This window comes from Colletotrichum graminicola (assembly GCF_000149035.1).
Source record: "Colletotrichum graminicola M1.001 genomic scaffold supercont1.43, whole genome shotgun sequence".
Taxonomy (NCBI): Eukaryota; Fungi; Ascomycota; class Sordariomycetes; order Glomerellales; family Glomerellaceae; genus Colletotrichum; species Colletotrichum graminicola.
Genome location: NW_007361047.1, coordinates 83,470 through 102,789, shown reverse-complemented (window position 1 = coordinate 102,789; position 19,320 = coordinate 83,470). Strand labels below are relative to the sequence as shown.

Below are 19,320 nucleotides of genomic sequence, written 5' to 3'. Positions count from 1 at the left end.
CCCATCTCGTCTCAGCCGACTGCCTGGGACCGGTCCGTTCGCTACGCAGAGGTAGTTCTCCCATCGAATGTGGTTCCACATATCCCCAGTGAAGGAAACTAAGAAAAAGGAGTGAGGCGCGCATCAACCCCCAGGGCCGCTCGGCCTCTGTTCGTAAGACATGTCGAAGTTGGTAAGAACGCGTCGATCTCGGTGTACACGGTCCCCCGTTAGGTGTCATCGTCCCCCCTCCCCCGGAAGGGGGAGGATGGATGATGCCGAGCTCGGATTGCGCCTCACCGTGGTATGTCGATGAGGGAGGGCTCAGGGACGAGCGGGGAGGGGGATGATTTGGTCGGCGACCAGACAGACATCTATCTGAAGAGCGGCGCGCCTCGCAGGCTGGCTGTGGCGGGATCTCTGCCTGAGGATAATGCGGATCCTTTCCCGTGCCGCAGCCCGTCTGTCCCCCATCGTCGGGAAGTGAAGCGGTGGGTATTCGTATAGTTGGGATGCCGGCTGGAAAGCCAGATCTACGGCGAACTTTGTGTTGAGGCGAGCAGGCGAAAAGCGCGGCAAACCCAAGGAACGCATGTTTAAGGCACCCTGCATCATCTGATGGCTGCTCGTTGCCAAAGACGATGCAGCTATCCCACCATTTTCTCTCTCCCATTCTCTCTGCCACAGCTCTTGTCGGTGTACGGAGACGTGCATGTGCATTTAGCATTTAGGGGATGGCCTTGATGCGAAGAGTATTAGCTCTTGTACCGAAGCTAGTGAGCCTCTGCTTACCCACCTCGAGTGCAACGGTGGTGAGCTGGGAGTTTTTCTTCCCTCTCCCCCCCCAGAACCCTAGCCCTCCCAGCTCTATAGCCTAGGTATACACACGTCCTAGGCAGATGGGACCTGGGGGCAGCTGTAAGACAATGATATGCTTGAAGTCGATCTCTAGAGCGGTGTCTGCCCCCCCCCCCCCCCCCCCCCCGAAGCAAGATCCGCCCGCCCTCCTTCGCAACTTCGAAACCGAGCACATCGTTCTGTTCATCCGAACGGGTCCAGCAATAGGTGTGCCAAGAACAAAACAGGCCACCGAGTCCCCCGCGAGCTCAGTCCTGGGATACACCCTCGAGGGTAGCAACAAAAGGGCGAAGCGCGTCAGGGGGGGGATCCAAAACTGACCTGGGCGGCTAGCCCGGGCGATCATTAATCTGCCCACGTGGTTGCAAATCAAACGTGAACCGGTGAGGTTGATGAGCTTTCCGGCACCGAGTGGGTGATGAGGGAGTCACCCCAGAGGGGGGAACACCGGTTGAGATTGCGAGCGGCACCTCCATGGGTCGAGCCAAGCCATTCGATTCGCGAGCCAGGTATGGACAATGTGCACACAAGGACTGCGCTGATGGCCGGGATCCCCCAAGATCTGGGATCACAATAGGCCGCGGCGTCCCATGTCGTTCAAGATATCGCAATCAGTCGCACCATCCGTGGCTAACTGCGTCCAGTTCAATATGTCATTCCGTGCAAGCGCTGCGGCTGCCCGTGGCACCCTGACCGGTGTCAGTAGGCAGGGTACGTAGGTGCCTCGTCGCCGGAACCTCAACTTCGCAAGAATATGGTTGCGTCCAACACAACAACAGGTGGCCGGTTAGCACAATAGATCAAGGCTCTTCGGGAAACAGATGCTTGCGACTTGTAGCGTTGCCACAAATGAGTGGTGGTCAGTACGGAGCACCCAGATCAGGCTCTCTCTCGCGAGATATATGCCGAAGGCTCCACGTTCGATTAATAGCCCGGAGCTTCCCTCCCCTCACCAAAAACCCATGTTAGTCCCCGTACCGCCGAGCGCCACGAAACGCCCTTGTTTCTTATTCCGATAACCCCCCAATCCCAGGTTATTTGGAAGGCCTATGCTTGGCATATTGGGACATGAACGCGAAACACCATGATAGGCCCAGCGTTCTGCACAAGGTTGTTTCGGCAAGACGAAAAAAAAAAGACAAGGAAAAAGAGAGAGACCATGGGTCGCCGCTGTCACACTGCCTGGGCCGGGTTGAGGGACGAAGGTCGGGACTCTGCGACTTTCTGCGTGCCATTTACATGGTTGCCGCCCATATACCTTTTTGCCTGTTGCTGATTCGTCAGTTGGCTGGAGACGCCTTGCTGCAGGATCGAGGGAAGCCCCGAGATGAGGTATGTTGGCGGCTTCCCACAGAGCTCTCACGGAATCATATGGTGCGACGAGTGTCATTTTGCGTGCCACGCTGCCGTGTCACAAACATGGAGACCACTACGACGTCCCCGGCACCCAGTGTATCACCGCGAGTCCCGGTGGTGGACGCAGCCCAGCGGATGATGGATAGCCAACGTGTCTCGAGCGCAGAGGTCGATGACCTTGGCGGGGCTTTAGAGCCAATTCGTAATATCTTGTAAACAGTAGCTAGCTACGATAGCGACTGGACATTGGGTTGGAAACTAGTGGGCCGTTTCTGTACATTGCATATGCTGCGAACAAGTGAATATCTTGCCACGGTATCTCGGCGCATCAGCGTAGCGAAACAGAGGCTATTCTATTCGTCTGGCCATGAACCCACCACGAACGGGCCAGGTAAGCTCATTCAGAAGGACGGTTCTGGGAGAGAACGACAGCGCACATGGTCTCGTTGTCATCAAACCTCTCACCCGGCGCCGTGTCGCGGGGGAGGCGACGGCCACAGTCCGTTGGCCTGTGACCTTTCTCATGACTAGAGGCGTGTAGCAGCAGTATGTGCCTCGCTCGACGGGTGGCGACACGACCTATCATGTAGTGTGATCCTTCCCAACCCTGCTTCTACCCAAGATCCAGCAGCCGGGCGCGGGTGCTTGAGACAGGTCCTTTGTGCGTGCTGTCTTCGATCCACGGGGTCAGCGTCCAGAGCATCGGGTCGTGGTAAAGGAACAGATTGGCTGAAGTTTTGTGCCAACGTCGCACGGATAGATAGCCCAGGGCATACGCCGTATAACGTCTTTTGCCGAGCGCGCATGAAGTATTTGAGGCGAGTAGGTGGTTTGAGCCGCTGAGCCACTACTTGCTTGGATGGGCCATGGGTTGTTGTCTTGAGACAGACAAGTTGCTGCCGTCTGCCAACTTGTGCCGCCATCGGGGTGACCGGTCTGATGTGCAACAACTGGCAGATTATAACCGCTGCGCTGCGTGTCCATACAGTAGTAACATGCGTTCTTGTGCAAGAGACAACTGGCAATGGCCAGAGAGCAACAACAACAACACCAATAACAACAACAGAATTAACAGATTGGAGAAGGAAAAAGAAAGAAAAGGGCCACTAGTCGAGCCCAGTATGACGTAACGGGAACTCGGTCGTGCGCCCCAGGTTCAAGCGGGCGCAACGCGCTCATCCGCATCGCCAAAAGTCCGATGACGACGGACACGGGACAACTCGAGGAGTGCCAAGGAAAGCTTGAGGAGCGGCATTGGTACGATGCTATGATGCGGTTTCGGTGATGCGGGTGGCTGTATTGCCGACCACAAACCCCCGTACTAGGAGCAGATTAGCGAGGATGTAAGCACTCCAGCAGCAGCGGTTATCCGCATGCAAAACCATGGCGGCGTGTTTTGGTACCGAGGGAGAGGGGGCAAGCTGAACGCAACCACAGCTAAGCAAGGGTCGGGGCAGAGACGGAGAGCGAGATATAGGGAGAGAGGGAGAGAGTCGCTCGCATGGATAAAAATGGTGTCACACGAAGCTGCTTCATGGGGCCTCCCAAGCTCTAGCCTCTAGGTGCACCTCACACCCCATGGCGGTGTGTCTGTCTGTCAAGAACGACCGGTAGGTAGCGTTGCCGCTTCCCGAAGAAGAGGCAGATGCGTGTTGCACGGCAGTTGGATGATGACAGCGGACATTGGGTTGAGGGCAGTGAAGGAGAAGCGAAGTGACCACCACCTGGCCAGTGCCAAAAGGGCCCGCAAGGCAGAGCGCGAGGTCTGCTTCGTAGACAATATCGGTGTGCATGAACTTGTCAAGTGAGATGAGGGTTTCCTCGTGTCAGTCCCGCAGACCTGAGTGTCCCAAAACCTGGAGATGGTTGCGCGCCGACGAGCGAGCGGCAAGAAGATTGCATGTTAGAGCCGGAGTACATGCGGCCAACTGGGCAGCAGCAGCAATTTGGGGGTATATTGATGCGGTCTCGGGACAGGAAATAGAAGGCTCAGGGCTTCCTCGAAAGGTCCAACAAGGATATGGGCCGGAGGAACATTGTCTCGTAGCCTAGGAAGCGAAACAAATTGTCGGTACGAATTGCGCTGGGCAATTCGAATCTGCAACATGGGGGGGGGGGGGTCCAAAGGCAAAGCAATGGACGACGCAAGGTACCGACCCAAGTCTGAACCACCCCCCCCCTTGACCGGATGACTTGCATAAGAAGAGACAGCCCTAGGCAAGCCGACCAGGCATCTGGTAGGACTGCGTACCCGTCCGCCCGGGGGATGGATAAGTAAAGTACCTTAGTCGACGGCAGAAGGCGCTCTGATCCGACCGTCAGGGTAGGGGAAGGTTTGTTGTAATGGGAGAAAAGCTGCAAGGTGATTCGAGAGAAATGAAGGCGAGACTGTGACGGGACAAGTTTGGCAGAGTTGCACCAAGAGCGAAGTTGTTAAACGGTAAGAAGCGAGGCGAGACAGTTGGTGGGGGAGGACCGGCGGGCTCAGGTAGCACGGCTGGTAAACAAATGGTGGAGGGGTGCGGTCGGTGACTGTGTTGACTGTGGTGAGACGGGGCGAGTTTCCCAGAGCCATGGTAAAGTGAGAAGTACAAGTACCCAAGGCAGGAAGAGAGTGAGTGAGAGAGGTCGAGAGGCAGTCGAAGTCGATAATACGACATGTCAGTGCCTGTGCAGGGATGGTAAGATGGGAAAGTTTTGTGATTGAGCGTCCAGATCCGCAGGAAAGCAAGAGGACGGCAGCGGCGGCGATGAGGTCCAGGACGATGAGGAGGGGTGAGAACAGTGAGGGCGTTCCTGGAGGCGACCTCAGGATGGCACCATACCGATATGGGGCGGGTAATGAGATGAGATGAGAGCAGGGAGCGGGTGGTGATGTCGATGTCGACTTGTGAGGAAGAGGTGCACGTACGGCCGTATGCGAAGAGCATCATCCGTTGCTAAAGGCGGTCGGTCGGATGGTGACTTGACGCATGCGGCCAGGAACAACAAGCATTACCGATAGAACTGGACAAGTACCACATGGTGAGTGTGCCAGTGCGTTCGAATCACAACTCGAGGTCGAAACGGCGGCCTGCAGAAACGGCGTGTCCTCGTCAACAAGGGAGAATGGAGATTGTATGACTGAGTGAGTGAGTGGGTGGGTGAGTGGTCAGTATCGATATGAAATTGCTAGGGGGGGTGGGACATGCTTTTTTCGGAAACTTGGGAGACGGGTTTGATGGAAGAAAAAGAAAGAAAAAGAACCTAGTACAGCCGGAGGGGAAATATTACCATTATTGGGTGGCGGAGGCGGAGGCGGCGGCGGTGGTGTATCGTATGAGGGAAGGAAGGGATAGTATTAGGAGGGACAGTGCCTACCTACCTAGGAAAAGAAGGGAATGAAGAGAAGGGAAGGTGGCCATGACGATGTTGCGTAGGTAGTGATAAGTGGTGAGGGAGGAAGGAAGGAAGGAGGGAGCGAGGAGGAGGAGCGTGGGGAGAGGGCCACTTGCCTGCCTGCTGCCTGGCGTGTTGGTGGAGTGAAGAGGAAAGTGCGGCTCGAGGCGGCGAGGTTCGCAAAGTGTTCCTTCCTTGCTTTCCCCAGGGAGAGAAAGTAACATCAACGACACCGACCAGCGCCCTGCGGCGGCTAATGGGGGGAGCCTGCCCACTGAAACTCGCCTGATCTCTGCCCAGAGCTATACATCAGTTTTGGCAGCGGCCCTTGCCTTACGCTACTACCTAGCATTAGAGGTTGCACGGTTCCGTCACTGACAGCCTTCTCAGTTGCCTGCCTGCCTGCCTGCCTGCCTGCCTACCTATCTAGGGAGGTACCGGGCAGCATACCTAGGTACATATCTACCAATAATGTATCTAATGTAGGTAGACAGACTACTTACTTCCTCAGTATCCGTAACGGCTTCCATTAAAGGTAGGTGCGGTGCAAGTTACCCACCTAGGTACTTGCCCAAAGGGCCAAGCCAAGTACCTCCCTACCCACGGTGGCGCGTGCCTCAGCACCGTCATCCATACCATCTGCCCGCCCTGGTCGTTCCCGTCCGCCGCCGTCTCTCTCCCGCACCCGCACCCACACGCCCACGCCAGCCACTCACTCCCACACTCGACGATACCTACCTAGTGTACGAACAATTACTACTCGTCACAACTCACCACTCACTGCCCGCATCATCAAGTCAAGCCCTCTCAACCGACGTCGACAGCTCGAGAAATCCAACTGCTTTAAGCCACCTATTCCTACACCGACACCGACACCCACACCAATACCCACACCATGAGCTGGGCTACCGCACCCTCGTTGCTGCACTTGCTTCCCGCGCCCCGGCCGTATCCATGTCAAACGCCTTCTTCCCGCCCTACGCAGTATACGGACACTTCAGTTCGGCGCTACGGCCTTTGCAATCTCTAAAGTACGCGTGTGTACCTGTACTCCGTACGTATCCCCTAGAACGCTCCAGCCCTGGCGCAGAGGGACTTGGTTGATATTGGGTATTGCTTCGTACCCGGTCCAGGCCTGTGAGATCTACAGCAAGGGTTTTCCCTGCAATCCTCCTCCTAGCCGTCGATCCTGTCCTTTTCCTCCGGACCAGGAGAGGCGACGGGAGACGGACCTGGACCTTGCCGTGGCAATGGGTCCATCAATCTACCTAGTCGAGTCGAGGAACCGATATCAACACTACCGAGGCTACCTATGCAACCGACTTGATTTGTAACGACCCAACGCCCTCCCTCCCACACCTTGGTTGCGGTTTCTATCTGTACCTACTGTACGGAGTACTGGCGCCAGCCAAACGCCCCTCCCCTTGCTCTACGCGGTACATACCGAAACTGTACAACCGCTTCTTTTACATCGGCGTGACGCCCTAGACGAATCCGCCAGCCAGCCCATGCGAGCTCAACTTTGGTCCGAGCCTCAAGAAGCGAAACTGCGTGCCCGCTTGGCCCTTCAAAGTTACCTTCCTCGCACTACAGCCGCCAATCGCCGTCTGGTTATTTCGGCATCCTTGTCATCGCCATGGCATGCAGTTCCCAACACTCTCTCCAACCCCAAAGCCTTGTGAGGGTGTGACGCTAGCCTCCCCCCCTTCGCCTGGCGTTCATTTCAACTCCGGCCTTCTTCCTCCCTTCACCTCGTCGAGTCGGGTTATGTCACACCCGCCGCTTACCGCCATATGCACGTACTATCTAGCTATATCACGTCCTGGCCCCCTGGAGTACCTTCACTCAGCTGCACTTCGCTTTTCTTGGCGCAAGGGCATGGTCTCGATCAAGGGCACACGCGTCCTTCACCAACTCGTCCATATTCAGTCATTCTCTCCATTATCGCCTCGCATGGGAACACAAAGGCAATTGAAGGAAGCACTCGCCACCGCCGAACGCGTTGTGCCGTCGTTCGCTTCGCCCCCCATTCACAGAGAGCGTACCGGTACAGCGTCTATAATTCTGGTTGGCAGTTCTTCGGCCTTGACCAGTGTCTCTCCTAGGCCGCCGCATCGGCACTCAATGCCGTGCTCCGATCGGCCAAAAAGGCTACACCAACGTTTTCGACAAAGGCAACGTTTGGGACGATGGCATATCCAACCTAGTTTAGCATAAGACGCCGTCGGGAAGCCACTGATTAGGTATTCCCAGAATACCCACGTTGAATATAAGACCGCAACCGTTCCCCGGCAGTAGTTGACGTTGAGCGTCATCCGACGCTAGTTGTTTAGCCAGCACGTTTGAGTTTTGACACTTGGATACCTTACACTCCTGATCCCGTCATTGACCAATATTGGCACTTTGAAAACGCACCCTACGCCCGTCCCTCTGGTTGCTGCTGGCCATCCGTCGCACTCCTACCCTTGCGGCTCTCTCCGAATACCTCATCGCATCACGTCAAGCTATCGCTGTCAACAGAGACATCTCAGACACAAGTCTCACGCTTGTTGCCTCTCCGACACACTCGCTAGGCTAGGAGCTTGGTCGACGCCATCAAGTCCCCTCTGCCCGCTAGTTACGGTAGACTTACAGCGAAGAAGGTTCATCCAACGGGGGGCTTCCAACAGTACGTGCGTGCCTGACATGACAGCGAGACACGGGCGCTACGGGATCCAAATGAACAAAGTTGACATTCAGAGGCAAACAGACACCAGGTCCGCCTATTCCCGCACAAGACAACGCCAACTCACGGGCCACGCCACGGCCTTGCTAAATTCGTGAGTCTTGAACTCTCTGTTTCTCTGTTACCTACTCTCCTTGGACCCACATCCTCGTCCGCCCAGATTTGAGCCAGGCACCCGTATTATATGTCCGGCTTTGCCTTGCCTTATATGGCACACTCCGCGTGGCATCCCTGGATCAGAAGAGCACCCGATCCCCTAGGTACCTGTGGATAGAACAGAGGCAACTTTTGAGAGAGAGAGAATTGTGAGCTTGCAGCTTCAAGACCATCATCAATGGAGCATTAGCTATGGACCAACCCTCAGTTGTGGGCACTGGACAGCATCGGCATTCACGGCAACACGAGCTCGGCATTGGACAGATTGGCTTATCTTGCTTCGGCTACTGACGGCACCCTGTCCGGACCCCCAATATGTCCCCCTTCCCCATTCACCCACACACGCGCTCACGCGTCGTTGGAGGGGACGAGAAACAGGGCGTTCAGCTGAGATGGGGGGGAGGGGGCTTGTTCGGGCAGAAACGACGGGGGGTTTGCTGATCTTGCTCAATTTCCTGGGTCTGCAGAGCTGCCAAGCTTGATTGGACCACCCGACAGGCGTCGCCGTCTGGCTTGCTTCCCGTCGTCGATCATCCCGTCTCTAGATGCAGCTGCTTTAAACTCGCTGCACTGTCGTGTTGCTGGCTGCAAGGGGTGTGTGTGTGTGCGCGCACACACACCCACACACTGAGCAGGCGCGCGCGCGCGCGCGTGAGAGAGAGAGAGAGAGATCGAGTACTGAAAGATGGCTCGCTGGAGACAGCGAAGAGCCACGGCAGTGGTATCAGATGCAGAGCACATGCTGTCCCTTGCAACTATGTCTGATCCGATCATCAGCAATCTCCAGCCTTGCTCAATCTTATGTCTCTCTCAATGATCCGACCCGACAGCTTTCTCTTTCACCGCCGAGGTTACAGTCGCGCTATTCTCCAGCGGGAAGATGAATCCACTGATCGCCACCAGGGCCGAGTGCCTCACCTGCACTATTAGCATTTTTAGGCTGGCCAATAACTAATCATAATAGTGGCAGGAAACAGCAAGACAGCAAGACAGCAAGACACTACGACCAAGCAAGGCGGGGGAGGCGCACAAAAAGGCTAGGGAGAGGCCAGGGAAGCTCCGAGATCACATCAACCCCCCCCCACTCCCTCTCAATAAACGCCGAAACGCACGCGTACAAACTGGGAAGTTGGAGCGAGGCACGAGTGACAAGAGAGGGGAACAACGACACCAAGCTCGCCTGTGCACATCGACCCTTCGTCTCGTTTCGTCTACGGACCAGGGGAAGGCTGTCGGGATCTTGAGGATCTGTTGCCCGAAGCAGAGAAGAGAAACAAGTAAGCATCCTGTAGGTGGTCTTCCAGCCCCAGTGAGTGAGTAGTACACGTACATTTCCCCTAGTCGAAAGACAGACGTTTTGTCCCCGCCGGGACAATTAGCAACCACTCCACAGCGGCATCAAAGATCGTCATTTGGCAGATGCGCCGCGGCAGCCCAGGAAGCTGAGGAGACACCAGCAAGTAATGTGACCCCCAAATGACTGATTTCGCTCCAGGAAAAGTACAGCCCAGATTGCTCGCCGGGCTTGAGATCTTTGTAGATTTCCATCGAGCTCTCATCTTGGCCGTAGACGACAGCGGCCTGTGCCAACGCCCTTCCGGTCTTGCCGTGCTGCAGTGTTAGTCATTGTACCCTCGTCGTCGTCGTCGTCGCCGTCGCCGTCGTTCTCATCCTCAGCCGCATCGTCTAGAAAGCGTAATAAAAAAAAAAAAGACAAGGGGCCGGTTGACCAAAACACCAAACACGCACGCGCAACACAGGTCGACCCCAGCGAATACATACATACGCCCACGCCTTCCACTGGATCTCACGGTTTTGAATCAGATGTAAGGCTACTTACCTACCTTAGCTGTTACATCCCTTTGCGCGGATCTCCCGGTCTCCTCTTTCTCCCCTCAGACCTGGTTTCCCGCCAGTTCCCATGTCTGTTCCAGCAAAAATGCACCCTTTTCCCCAGCTATACAGCCACTTGGGGGAGGCATGGGCTCGAGTCTGATTCTACAGCCGTATGCCCGCTCTCTCTCTCTCTCTCTCTCTCTCTCTCTCTCTCTCTCTCTCCCCTTCTCTCCTTCTCTTCCATCACATCCCCTCCATCCTTTGAACGACACGAGCACCCAGGGTTTGTTTGTATTGGATGATGTGGCGCCCAAAGCTAGGGTATCCCTCCTGGGCGTTCGTACTTGTACATTGATTGACAGGCCTTGTGCAAGGTTTTGGGTGCGGACGGACGCATGCAAGGGTTCAGCCGGTCGGTAGTATCCAGGCCAGATCCAGTGACACTGGAGCGTGTCCCGATTGCACAGGCTACCGCCGCACCCCTCCATGCCGTTAGAGCGGCCCCGGTTCGTCCTAATGCTGGCCACATGCCACAGTCGGTCTACATAGTACAGCCCATTCCTCTTGTTCATCCCATACTTTCCGCTCATTGGGCTCGATGCAACTGCTCACAGGAGCTATGGCCAATCACGCTAACTCAAGGCTTACAGACATTGACACCCACAGCTCTACCGGATAGCATTGTTGATCAAAACACGCCCAAGGGTCCGTCTGTGAGACACCCCTCCCCTCTCCTCTCACCAGTCTCTTCCTCTTTTGCAGCCCAGCTCAGCTATCTCACTATCCCTTTCGATCAAGCCTAAGGTCAAGGCCAAGCTCCCTCTCCCACCATCCTCTTGGCCATTCCATTCAGTGTGCCAAGCGACGACGAAGCCGACGACGGGCAAGGTCTATACCCCCCCCTCACCACTCTGCTCTTTCGAGTCCACATACTCCGTAGGTAGACCGGGATTGACTTACACGGATTGTTCACATTAGCAGCGAGGCCTGTAATCCCCAGTCTGTGCACGCAAACAACTGGGTGCATGTAGTATCCGCAGCAGCATCTATCTGTACGTCCGCACATCATCTGTACGTACTGGGGCGTACCCCGGCACTGCTTTTCTTGCACTTTCGCTCATCGCGGACGATCTTGACGAGTAAGGATCCTCCATAATTCCTTTTTCTATTCTCAATCCCGCCCTTTCTCTCTTTTCCTGCCCGCTACGGACCCATGCCATCACTCTTCCTCGACACGTACCTAGGTGTTCCTGGTCATTTGTCATTCCCCTTCTTCTTGCAACAGCCGTACCTTTCTTTCCCTAATCCGAGCTGTCTATCATCCCCCTTCAGTCTCCTTACAGGAGAGACTCCTCCTCTTGCTTCTCTTAGCCTTTTGACACTGCAGCCCCGTGTCTCGTCTCTGGCGAGAGAGAGTTGCCAAGCTCTTTCGCTGTGTCCGAGTAGCATACCAGAGCAGCAAGCAGCACATGAACACTGCGGCAGCCCTATTCCAAGGCCCTTGCCAACCCCCCCCCCCCCCCCCCGGCTTCTCTCTCTCTTTCTCTCTCTCCAGTGTCCCCTGGCTGCATGCCACCTCTGCCCAGCTGAAGCAGTTGTTCCCGCACATCCTCATCGCCCACAACTACAGCCACTCCGACACGCGCCCACCTTGGTGGAGGACTGACTCCAGCTCCCCCACCCTTTCTCTTCAGTTCAATGGAGCCTTGCAGCTCAAAAGACAACTGCACTCACGCATCCCAACGGCGGCCCTATCCCTGCCCCAGCTCTCCTCTCCCAGTCTCTCTTTGCATACGCAAATATCTTGAGTCTTGAGCGTCCCGGTACCTTTTCACCCACCCCCTCCTCTCTCTCTCTCTCTCTCTCTCCCCTCCTCAACCCCACAAATGGTACCCGGCCTTGGATCGCTCCTTGGCCGCTTCTTCCCCCACCAGAAGGTCACCCGTAGACCATACTACCTCGACTGACCAGGGAAAGAGACCTCTAGAGCCCTCCTGGAAAAGAAACTACCAGGTGTGCTACTGTAAGGGAGGGTTGTCAGGATCCCCCCCGTACAGAGCTATTGGTGCGTGAGCTTCCTGTTAGTGCGGCAAGCAGAGGAAAAGCAATACCATCTTCGCTAGGTCCCTGTTCCTTTCGTGTGGATCCATCTATCTACCCGGCCGCAACCTCTGTGTCGCCACAGACTCGTCGTTGTCTTCCCTTCACGCTCATAACACGTACCCGTCCCTGCAAGGAGACCGGCCGATTGCCTTGCCATCTGTCCATCAAACTTTTGCGAGAAATGCAACACCACTTGCCCGTACTTTGTCAACATTCCTCATCTACCTCCTTCACCCCCCCGCAACAAAATCAGCGACAGAGTCTGACCTTTCTGAGTCCACGTCTCTCCCTCACCCTCTCCATCTCCATTCGCAGTCTACCCATTTCTAAGCCCGCCCGCACACCCTGTCCACCCATCACTCGATATCTGGCGGCTTTGCCAGGCCTCCGCATATCTGCCTCCCGTCTGCCAAAGGAAACGCACAAGTGCTGCTACGGAACCTTGGGACTTGGTGTTCTTTGGAGCTTGTTTCTAATTTGCTCTTGTCCCCGCGCGAACAGGTTCGCCATCGGTCTGCAGGACGAACAAACAAACGAAGCTTGGTCCAGCTCCACACGTTCGGCATCGCGAACCGCATCATCCCGTTTGTCCACGACTCCGAGCCCCGTCATTGGACACGGCTCTTGCAAGCGCCCCAGTCTCAACGGTTGAGTACGTGATCCCCCCTTCCTCCGCTTGCGCTTGGTGGCAGGACCACGAACTCCAGCAGGAAGCCGATGATGGTTCGTCCTGCGGCCTGCCGCCCATCCAGCCAGCAGTTCCTGCCAAGGAGCACCGACCTCTCAACCAAGAGAGAAAGAGTACACCCTAGCTAACCTCCATTCCAATGAATAGACCAGCCGCGCGAAGGCCTTTCAACTGGTAACCATTGCGTTGGAATTTTTGGATCCTCCCGGAGCTTGATCTCAGATTTCGGTTTGCCAGCACCCCGGCGACCAATGACGGCTGCATCAATCTGAATCTTGTTGCGAAAAAGCTGCCATCGAAGAATTGGGTCTTGGTTTTAAGATCGCTGGTCCTGGCTGTCTTCTCAGCCTTCCTAATTCTTCAAACTTCTCTCATTCCGACATCGTTCATTTTTGACCTGGCAACGTCAACCGAACCGAACCATCCAGCAGTTCCCTATCTTTCTCTTTCGATTCCAGTCGCGTCGGCGGTTTGCAAACCAGTGGAGCCCATCATCTCAAATTCGCAGCGCCACCAGCCAGTTCGGAAACGCCATCCACATATCTGAGCACGGTGTCTCATACCAATCCTGTCGGGAGAATCTTCTGAGACTGACGCTCCTCTACCCACTAGGGATCCTCCCTTGGCTCGCACTTATCCTTGGCTCGCTCGATAACACTGGACCGGGTCTCTAACCACAGCGATCGCAAGACATATCTCTCCCTTTCTCCCTTTGTCCCTCGACGGTCCCACAAGGCTATAGTTCCTCCTCCTGTCGTTGCAACACCGCTCCCGAAACAGTGGTTTGCATTTCCCCGACACCGAACCAGACATCCTTTCCCAGGTGCACCCATCTCTACAGCTTGAATGTCTGCTGCGAAGTTTGAGTGTGCTTCCTACAAGCATTTCGAGGTGAGTCAAGCCCTCTGGACAGTGTGGAACCGAGCCACTTCCGAGACGCAGTTGAGAAAGCATAGCTAGAGTGGCCGGCCCGAGTTGGTTCAAAGAGTGTTGCAAGGCTGACTTGTTGTGCTTCATCAAAACAGCCCGACTTCCACCCTCAAAGACCAATCATCATCGGCGAGGAAGGCCTCGACTCGCCCGAGACGGTGACTCTCAAGTACGAAGAGGCAGTTGCAAGGGCAAACGGAGACCTTCGGGGCGACTCCCCGCCAGGTGGTCTCCTCCCCATGTCCCACTACGGTAAACAACAGGCTGGCCCAATCCACGGTAAGCTCTACTGCTCTCACGCGGGTCTGGAAAGCTTCTTGGTCTCTTTAACCACGAGAAGAAACCTGTCTCGATGTTCGGGGTCACTTGGCTAACGCACCCCGTGCTTGTTTACAGGGTATGATGCCTCCCGTGGGTATCAGGAAGCTGCCTACCAGCAGTATGGTTCGCAAAGCTATCCCGCCCAGCACGGCGGTGCGGCTCAGCTCACCGCAGCCCAAATGAACCAGGATGCATTTGCAGCCAACAGCGCGGTCGGCTCGTACATGCCTGTCGGCGTAGGCACATCGGTCGTGTCCTGCCAACCAAGCTCCGGGATGGCTGGCACAAAGGTCATGGTCAAAGTTTCGTCGCCGTACGATCTCCTCGGCATGTCACCGTACTTATTTCTCGTTTTCGGGGTGCAGAAGGTCTCGGGGCATGCAATGAAGGATTCTCAGGACAGCAACGGCTACATGCTGACCATCTCAGCCGAGGCGCCGCCATTTGGGGTCACCAGCTGCAACAATGAGAACGTGCCAGTTACGCTCCTGATTGAAACCGAGAGCGGCGAGGAAGTCTCGAGGACTGCGGCAGGGCAGTTTGTATATCACGAAGCAGGCCCAGGTGCTAGCTCAGACGACATCACGAGGAAGGTGTCCAAGTCACCTGAGCAACAACATCAGTCCCCCAGGTCAGCAAGCACTCAGCTGGGGAACGAGGCCAGTACAAATACGTACGACTTTGCAACGGCGCCGCAGCAACCGGCACCAACCCCCTATGGGAGCAACTTTTCGCAAGATCACAACAACGGTAACAATATGCTCAGTGCCTATCGAACCAACTCCTTTGCGGAGCAACACTACTCGCGTGCGGTGCCGCCGCCGCTCCGCCCGCCCATGGCGGGATGGCAGGCGTACGGAAGAACGCCGGGCCCCCCCATCACACACACGCAGATATCTCGCCCAAGTCTGACGCCGTTGCCCATGCCCTCTGCGACAACCCCTCAGCTCGTTCGGACCAGCTCTATTCCCAGCTCACCTGGGGGAGGACAGCAATCGGGGTACAACCACTGGGGCTCTTACTCCAACAAGGCCGTCCTGAAGATTCAGGGGAAGCTCGACTCCATGGCAGTGGACTGGACGCCGGAGGAATGGTCCAACCGCCGACGCATCGTCATGTTCAACAAGAAACAGACGGGATCGACGCTGACCACAAGCTTCCGATCGGTCAACGTCAACGAGCGACCACCCAATAGCATCTGCATCAGCTGCATCTGGTGGGCCGAGAAGAACGAATGCTACGTGACATCGGTGGACACCATCTACCTTCTTGAGCAACTCGTTGTCGCTCCGGCCAGGTTCACGGTCGAGGAGAAGAACCGCATTCGCCGCAACCTCGAGGGTTTCCGCCCGTTGACCGTCAGCAAGGCCAAGGCGGACTCGGAGGAGTTCTTCAAGATCATCATGGCATTCCCGAACCCGAAACCAAGAAACATTGAGAAGGATGTCAAGGTGTTCCCATGGAAGATCCTCGAGTCAGCACTCAAAAAGATCATTGGCAAATACAGCGCCAGCCCCTCTTCGACATTGCCGGCATCTCATCTCTTGACGCCAACACCAGTCAGTGCATACCCCCCGCCACTTCCGACGCCGCCGGCGCCGAATGTCGCCTCGGACCATGTCGGATCGTACGGTGTCGCCTCGCATGTTCACCAAGAGGGGTTGACATCTCCGAGATCAATCAGCGGCAGCACACACAGCTGGCCAGCGTACTCGACGGGACCAGGCCCTCGCAATCTTTCGCCAGCACTCACAGCGGTATCCCCGCGACAATCCGGACTCCGCCTCGCTGCGCCTTTGCCAGCAGTGACGGGTTACGACAACCGGTCGATGACGACGCATTCGTACGGCAGCGGGATGCACGCGCCACTTGGGAACCATCACGCACCCTCGATGGGTTCGGGACGCTGGGATCCTACGATACCGGCGATGCACGCGCCTACGACATACGCGGAGCAGTATCAGCCCATGAATACGCACCATGCCCCCAGTCACCAAGTCTACGGTGGTGACGGGTACGGGGACGGGGCGCAACGCGCATGAAGCCGTGAGGCCTGCAGGCGGGAGTGAGGGAAGGGTGGCATGGTTGTGGACCAGGTGAGGGACGGCTCTCGGAAACGAAGGGCGACAATTGGATTTCGCGTCTTGTGAGGCACAAACGTGATAAGCCTAGCGAGAAGTCGTGGTAAGAATGACGGGCATGAGTCACCACTACTGTCAGGGGTACGAGGGGTGGGTGTGCGGGCAGGCGAGCGCGTGAACATGGCCATGGGATCAAGAGGAGGGACCAAGTACGGGATGCAAACGACAAGCTGAGAGAAGCATCAAGAGACGTCGGCGGGGGGGAGTGCAAGCTGCACGTCGTTGACTTGATTGGGGATGGCAGGCTACCACCTTGGACTGGGATACTGGGTGGGTTGAGTGCGAGAGCAGGAGGGTGTAGGGGTCCGCGGATGTTTCCCCCATCCCCTCCCCTCCCCTTCACATGTCACACACACACACACACACACACACACACACACACTCACACACTCACACACTTTTACTCTTTCTCTCTCACACGCACATCCTTTTTCTCCTTATTTTAGTCCCTCTCCCCGGTCAAGTCAGTCAGTCACTCTCGTCGTGTCTGTCCCCGTGTGGATGGGTGGGGTCGTTGGAGGGAGGGGTGGGGGGGGGGGGGGGGGCTGTCTGTCAGCTGCTGTGGCGCAAGCCAATAGGCGTCATCGTGGTCGAATCCACTTTTCCCGATTTGGATGGAGTCGGCGGACCACTGAGGCCCCGCTTTCGCCCGCCCGTACCGCCTGCTCCACTTCCCGGCATCAATATCGAAGGACGAGCCACTTTCTCCGACGCATCGACGCCTCGCATCGCTCGAGTGGTCCCTCTTTGTCCTGTCCTGTCCCCGCCAAAACTCATCAAGGATGAACCTTTCGGCGACACATGACGATGTTGAAGGGATTGGGGCTCGGACTCGATCCTCCTGGCCACTAAGGACGACAGTGCGACTGAGCTTATCGCGACAGCACCTCGCTCGTGTGCGGATCGATAACGCATTGGAGCCCAGAGCCTCAAGCTTACCCCTCATTGGCTGTGCACTTTGATTTCATCATGGGTTGGGGGTGTATCTGGTGATGGTCTTTTCGAGGGGGTCGCCTGCACCCGTCCGGCGTGCATGACGTACATCATCTGCGTCAGGAAGCCGTCCAACGGCACGGCGCCTTCTCCGCCTGCTCCCATTCCAGTGCCCGCCAGCCTCTGCACGCGACTCACTTCCCGACCACTCGCTTGCTTTCCCGCCTGTACTTCGGTCGTGCATTGGCGTTCCCGCCTCCCATAGGTACATGGATCCCAAGGGCATACCCGAACCATTCACACGGCTTCTCACCGAATCGTAGTGTCCCTCTGCCACCCCAAACGGGAACATGGGTTGTTCATTACGGAAAAGACATGCGGAAGAGGCGGCCTCGCCAGGAAGTCGATTTTCCAAGCCAACGGCTGGAAGCTCCTCCACCCCCTCAATAGCCAAAGCCTGTCTTGGCGGCGATAGCGTCGCCTTACCGACGCGGGTGGCGCGGCTGACCTTATTTACATGCAGCCGTTCCGACCCTCCAACTTGAACCTTCGGGCGGACACTCCAGACCCCGAGATCGGCATACGGGGTGGGGGGCGCGGTCTGATGTCCCATCCGACAACAAGGCCGCTAGCGGCGCGTACCTCCACGGGCCGCGACTGCCTTGTAGTCGTCGTCGTCGTATCGGTTGTCAACAATATTCCACACCGCTATCCTTCCTCACTCGCTCGGAACGTCTCTTAACCTTGTTTCAGAACTCGCTGTTGTTGGCATCTCCTGGTGTCAGATAGAGTGATGGATACACCGGCGTTTCTGTTTAGCCTATTTGGCGATAGACTTGGTTACATTTTTGCGCATCTTTTTCCCCCAAACACGAATCCTCGCTGCCACCCTCCCAAAGGCCCGGCCGATCTGGATTACGAATGCTCGATGCGACCAAACACCCTAGGCGTACCGCTAACGAACCTGGCCATCAGGTTCTGCGGTGTCCTCCATCGCTTATCGACACTTGCGCCTCGGTAATCTCACAACCACTGCCGCTATCTCCTTCTACACATGCAATGCACTGCAATGAGTTACACAATCCCCTCCCTCTTCCCCCATCGCTCAGATCACCACACGCTGCAAAGGCACAACTTACACCGCGATTTACAACACCTCCATTTCTCACACTCTTCCTCTCATTTTCTTCTTTGATACATTTCATACAACTGCATTTATTCCTACGGGCGTGACAGGGAAGGATGGGCCAGGCAATAGAACGGGGAGAATCGGGAACAGGAGTCGGGGGACGGCGGATGGGCTCGGACCCGGCTACGGAGGTCCATTGTACAGGATACTGGGGGCGGGAGGCGGCACGACGGGAGACCAGGACTTGGTCGGGAATCGGATACACGGGAACACAACAAGAACATGGTGGGCTGCACATAGCATTATACCCTTCGTTTTGCTTTTTTGGAACTGGTTTCGGGGGATCAACTGGGTTTTCGGTATGTTACATATGGGATAGTCTCCTGATAATCATAATCCTTTTGACATTGTTAAACCTGTTATACTGGCCATGTGATTGTAACGTAGACGTCACCAAGCCCCAGCTGAGGCGATTCCATATGATATCCCATGTCTTGACACGGTACAGCAATGCAGACATGTAGTTCACTATGGGATGATGCCGTTGCAGTGATACGAAGGAAGCGCGGGCGCGACGTGGATTTGGATACCAGCACCAAATACCGAGTCGGCAACTCTGTCGAAAGAAACATTCGTTCACTATGGTGATGCGGCTTCCAACCGTACACCCTTCATACCCGAATGAGCCCAACAATCCCCCTCCTTTCCTCCCCTTTCTATAACAAATGTATTCCATCCAAGGCACCGCGCTCATCGACCAGCAGACCCTTCAAAAGGGCAGCAACGC

At 56.1% G+C, this 19,320-nt stretch overlaps 1 protein-coding gene across 1 annotated transcript; it reads left to right on the top strand.

Annotated features, from left to right (window-relative positions):
* Positions 1-13,925: 13,925 nt before the first annotated feature.
* Positions 13,926-16,372, top strand: GLRG_08874 (uncharacterized protein; the record flags this gene model as incomplete). Its single annotated transcript, XM_008099559.1, has 3 exons — positions 13,926-13,970; positions 14,105-14,288; positions 14,406-16,372. The coding sequence occupies 3 exons, from the start codon at positions 13,926-13,928 to the stop codon at positions 16,370-16,372; spliced, it is 2,196 nt and encodes a 731-aa protein (XP_008097750.1).
* Positions 16,373-19,320: the final 2,948 nt, after the last annotated feature.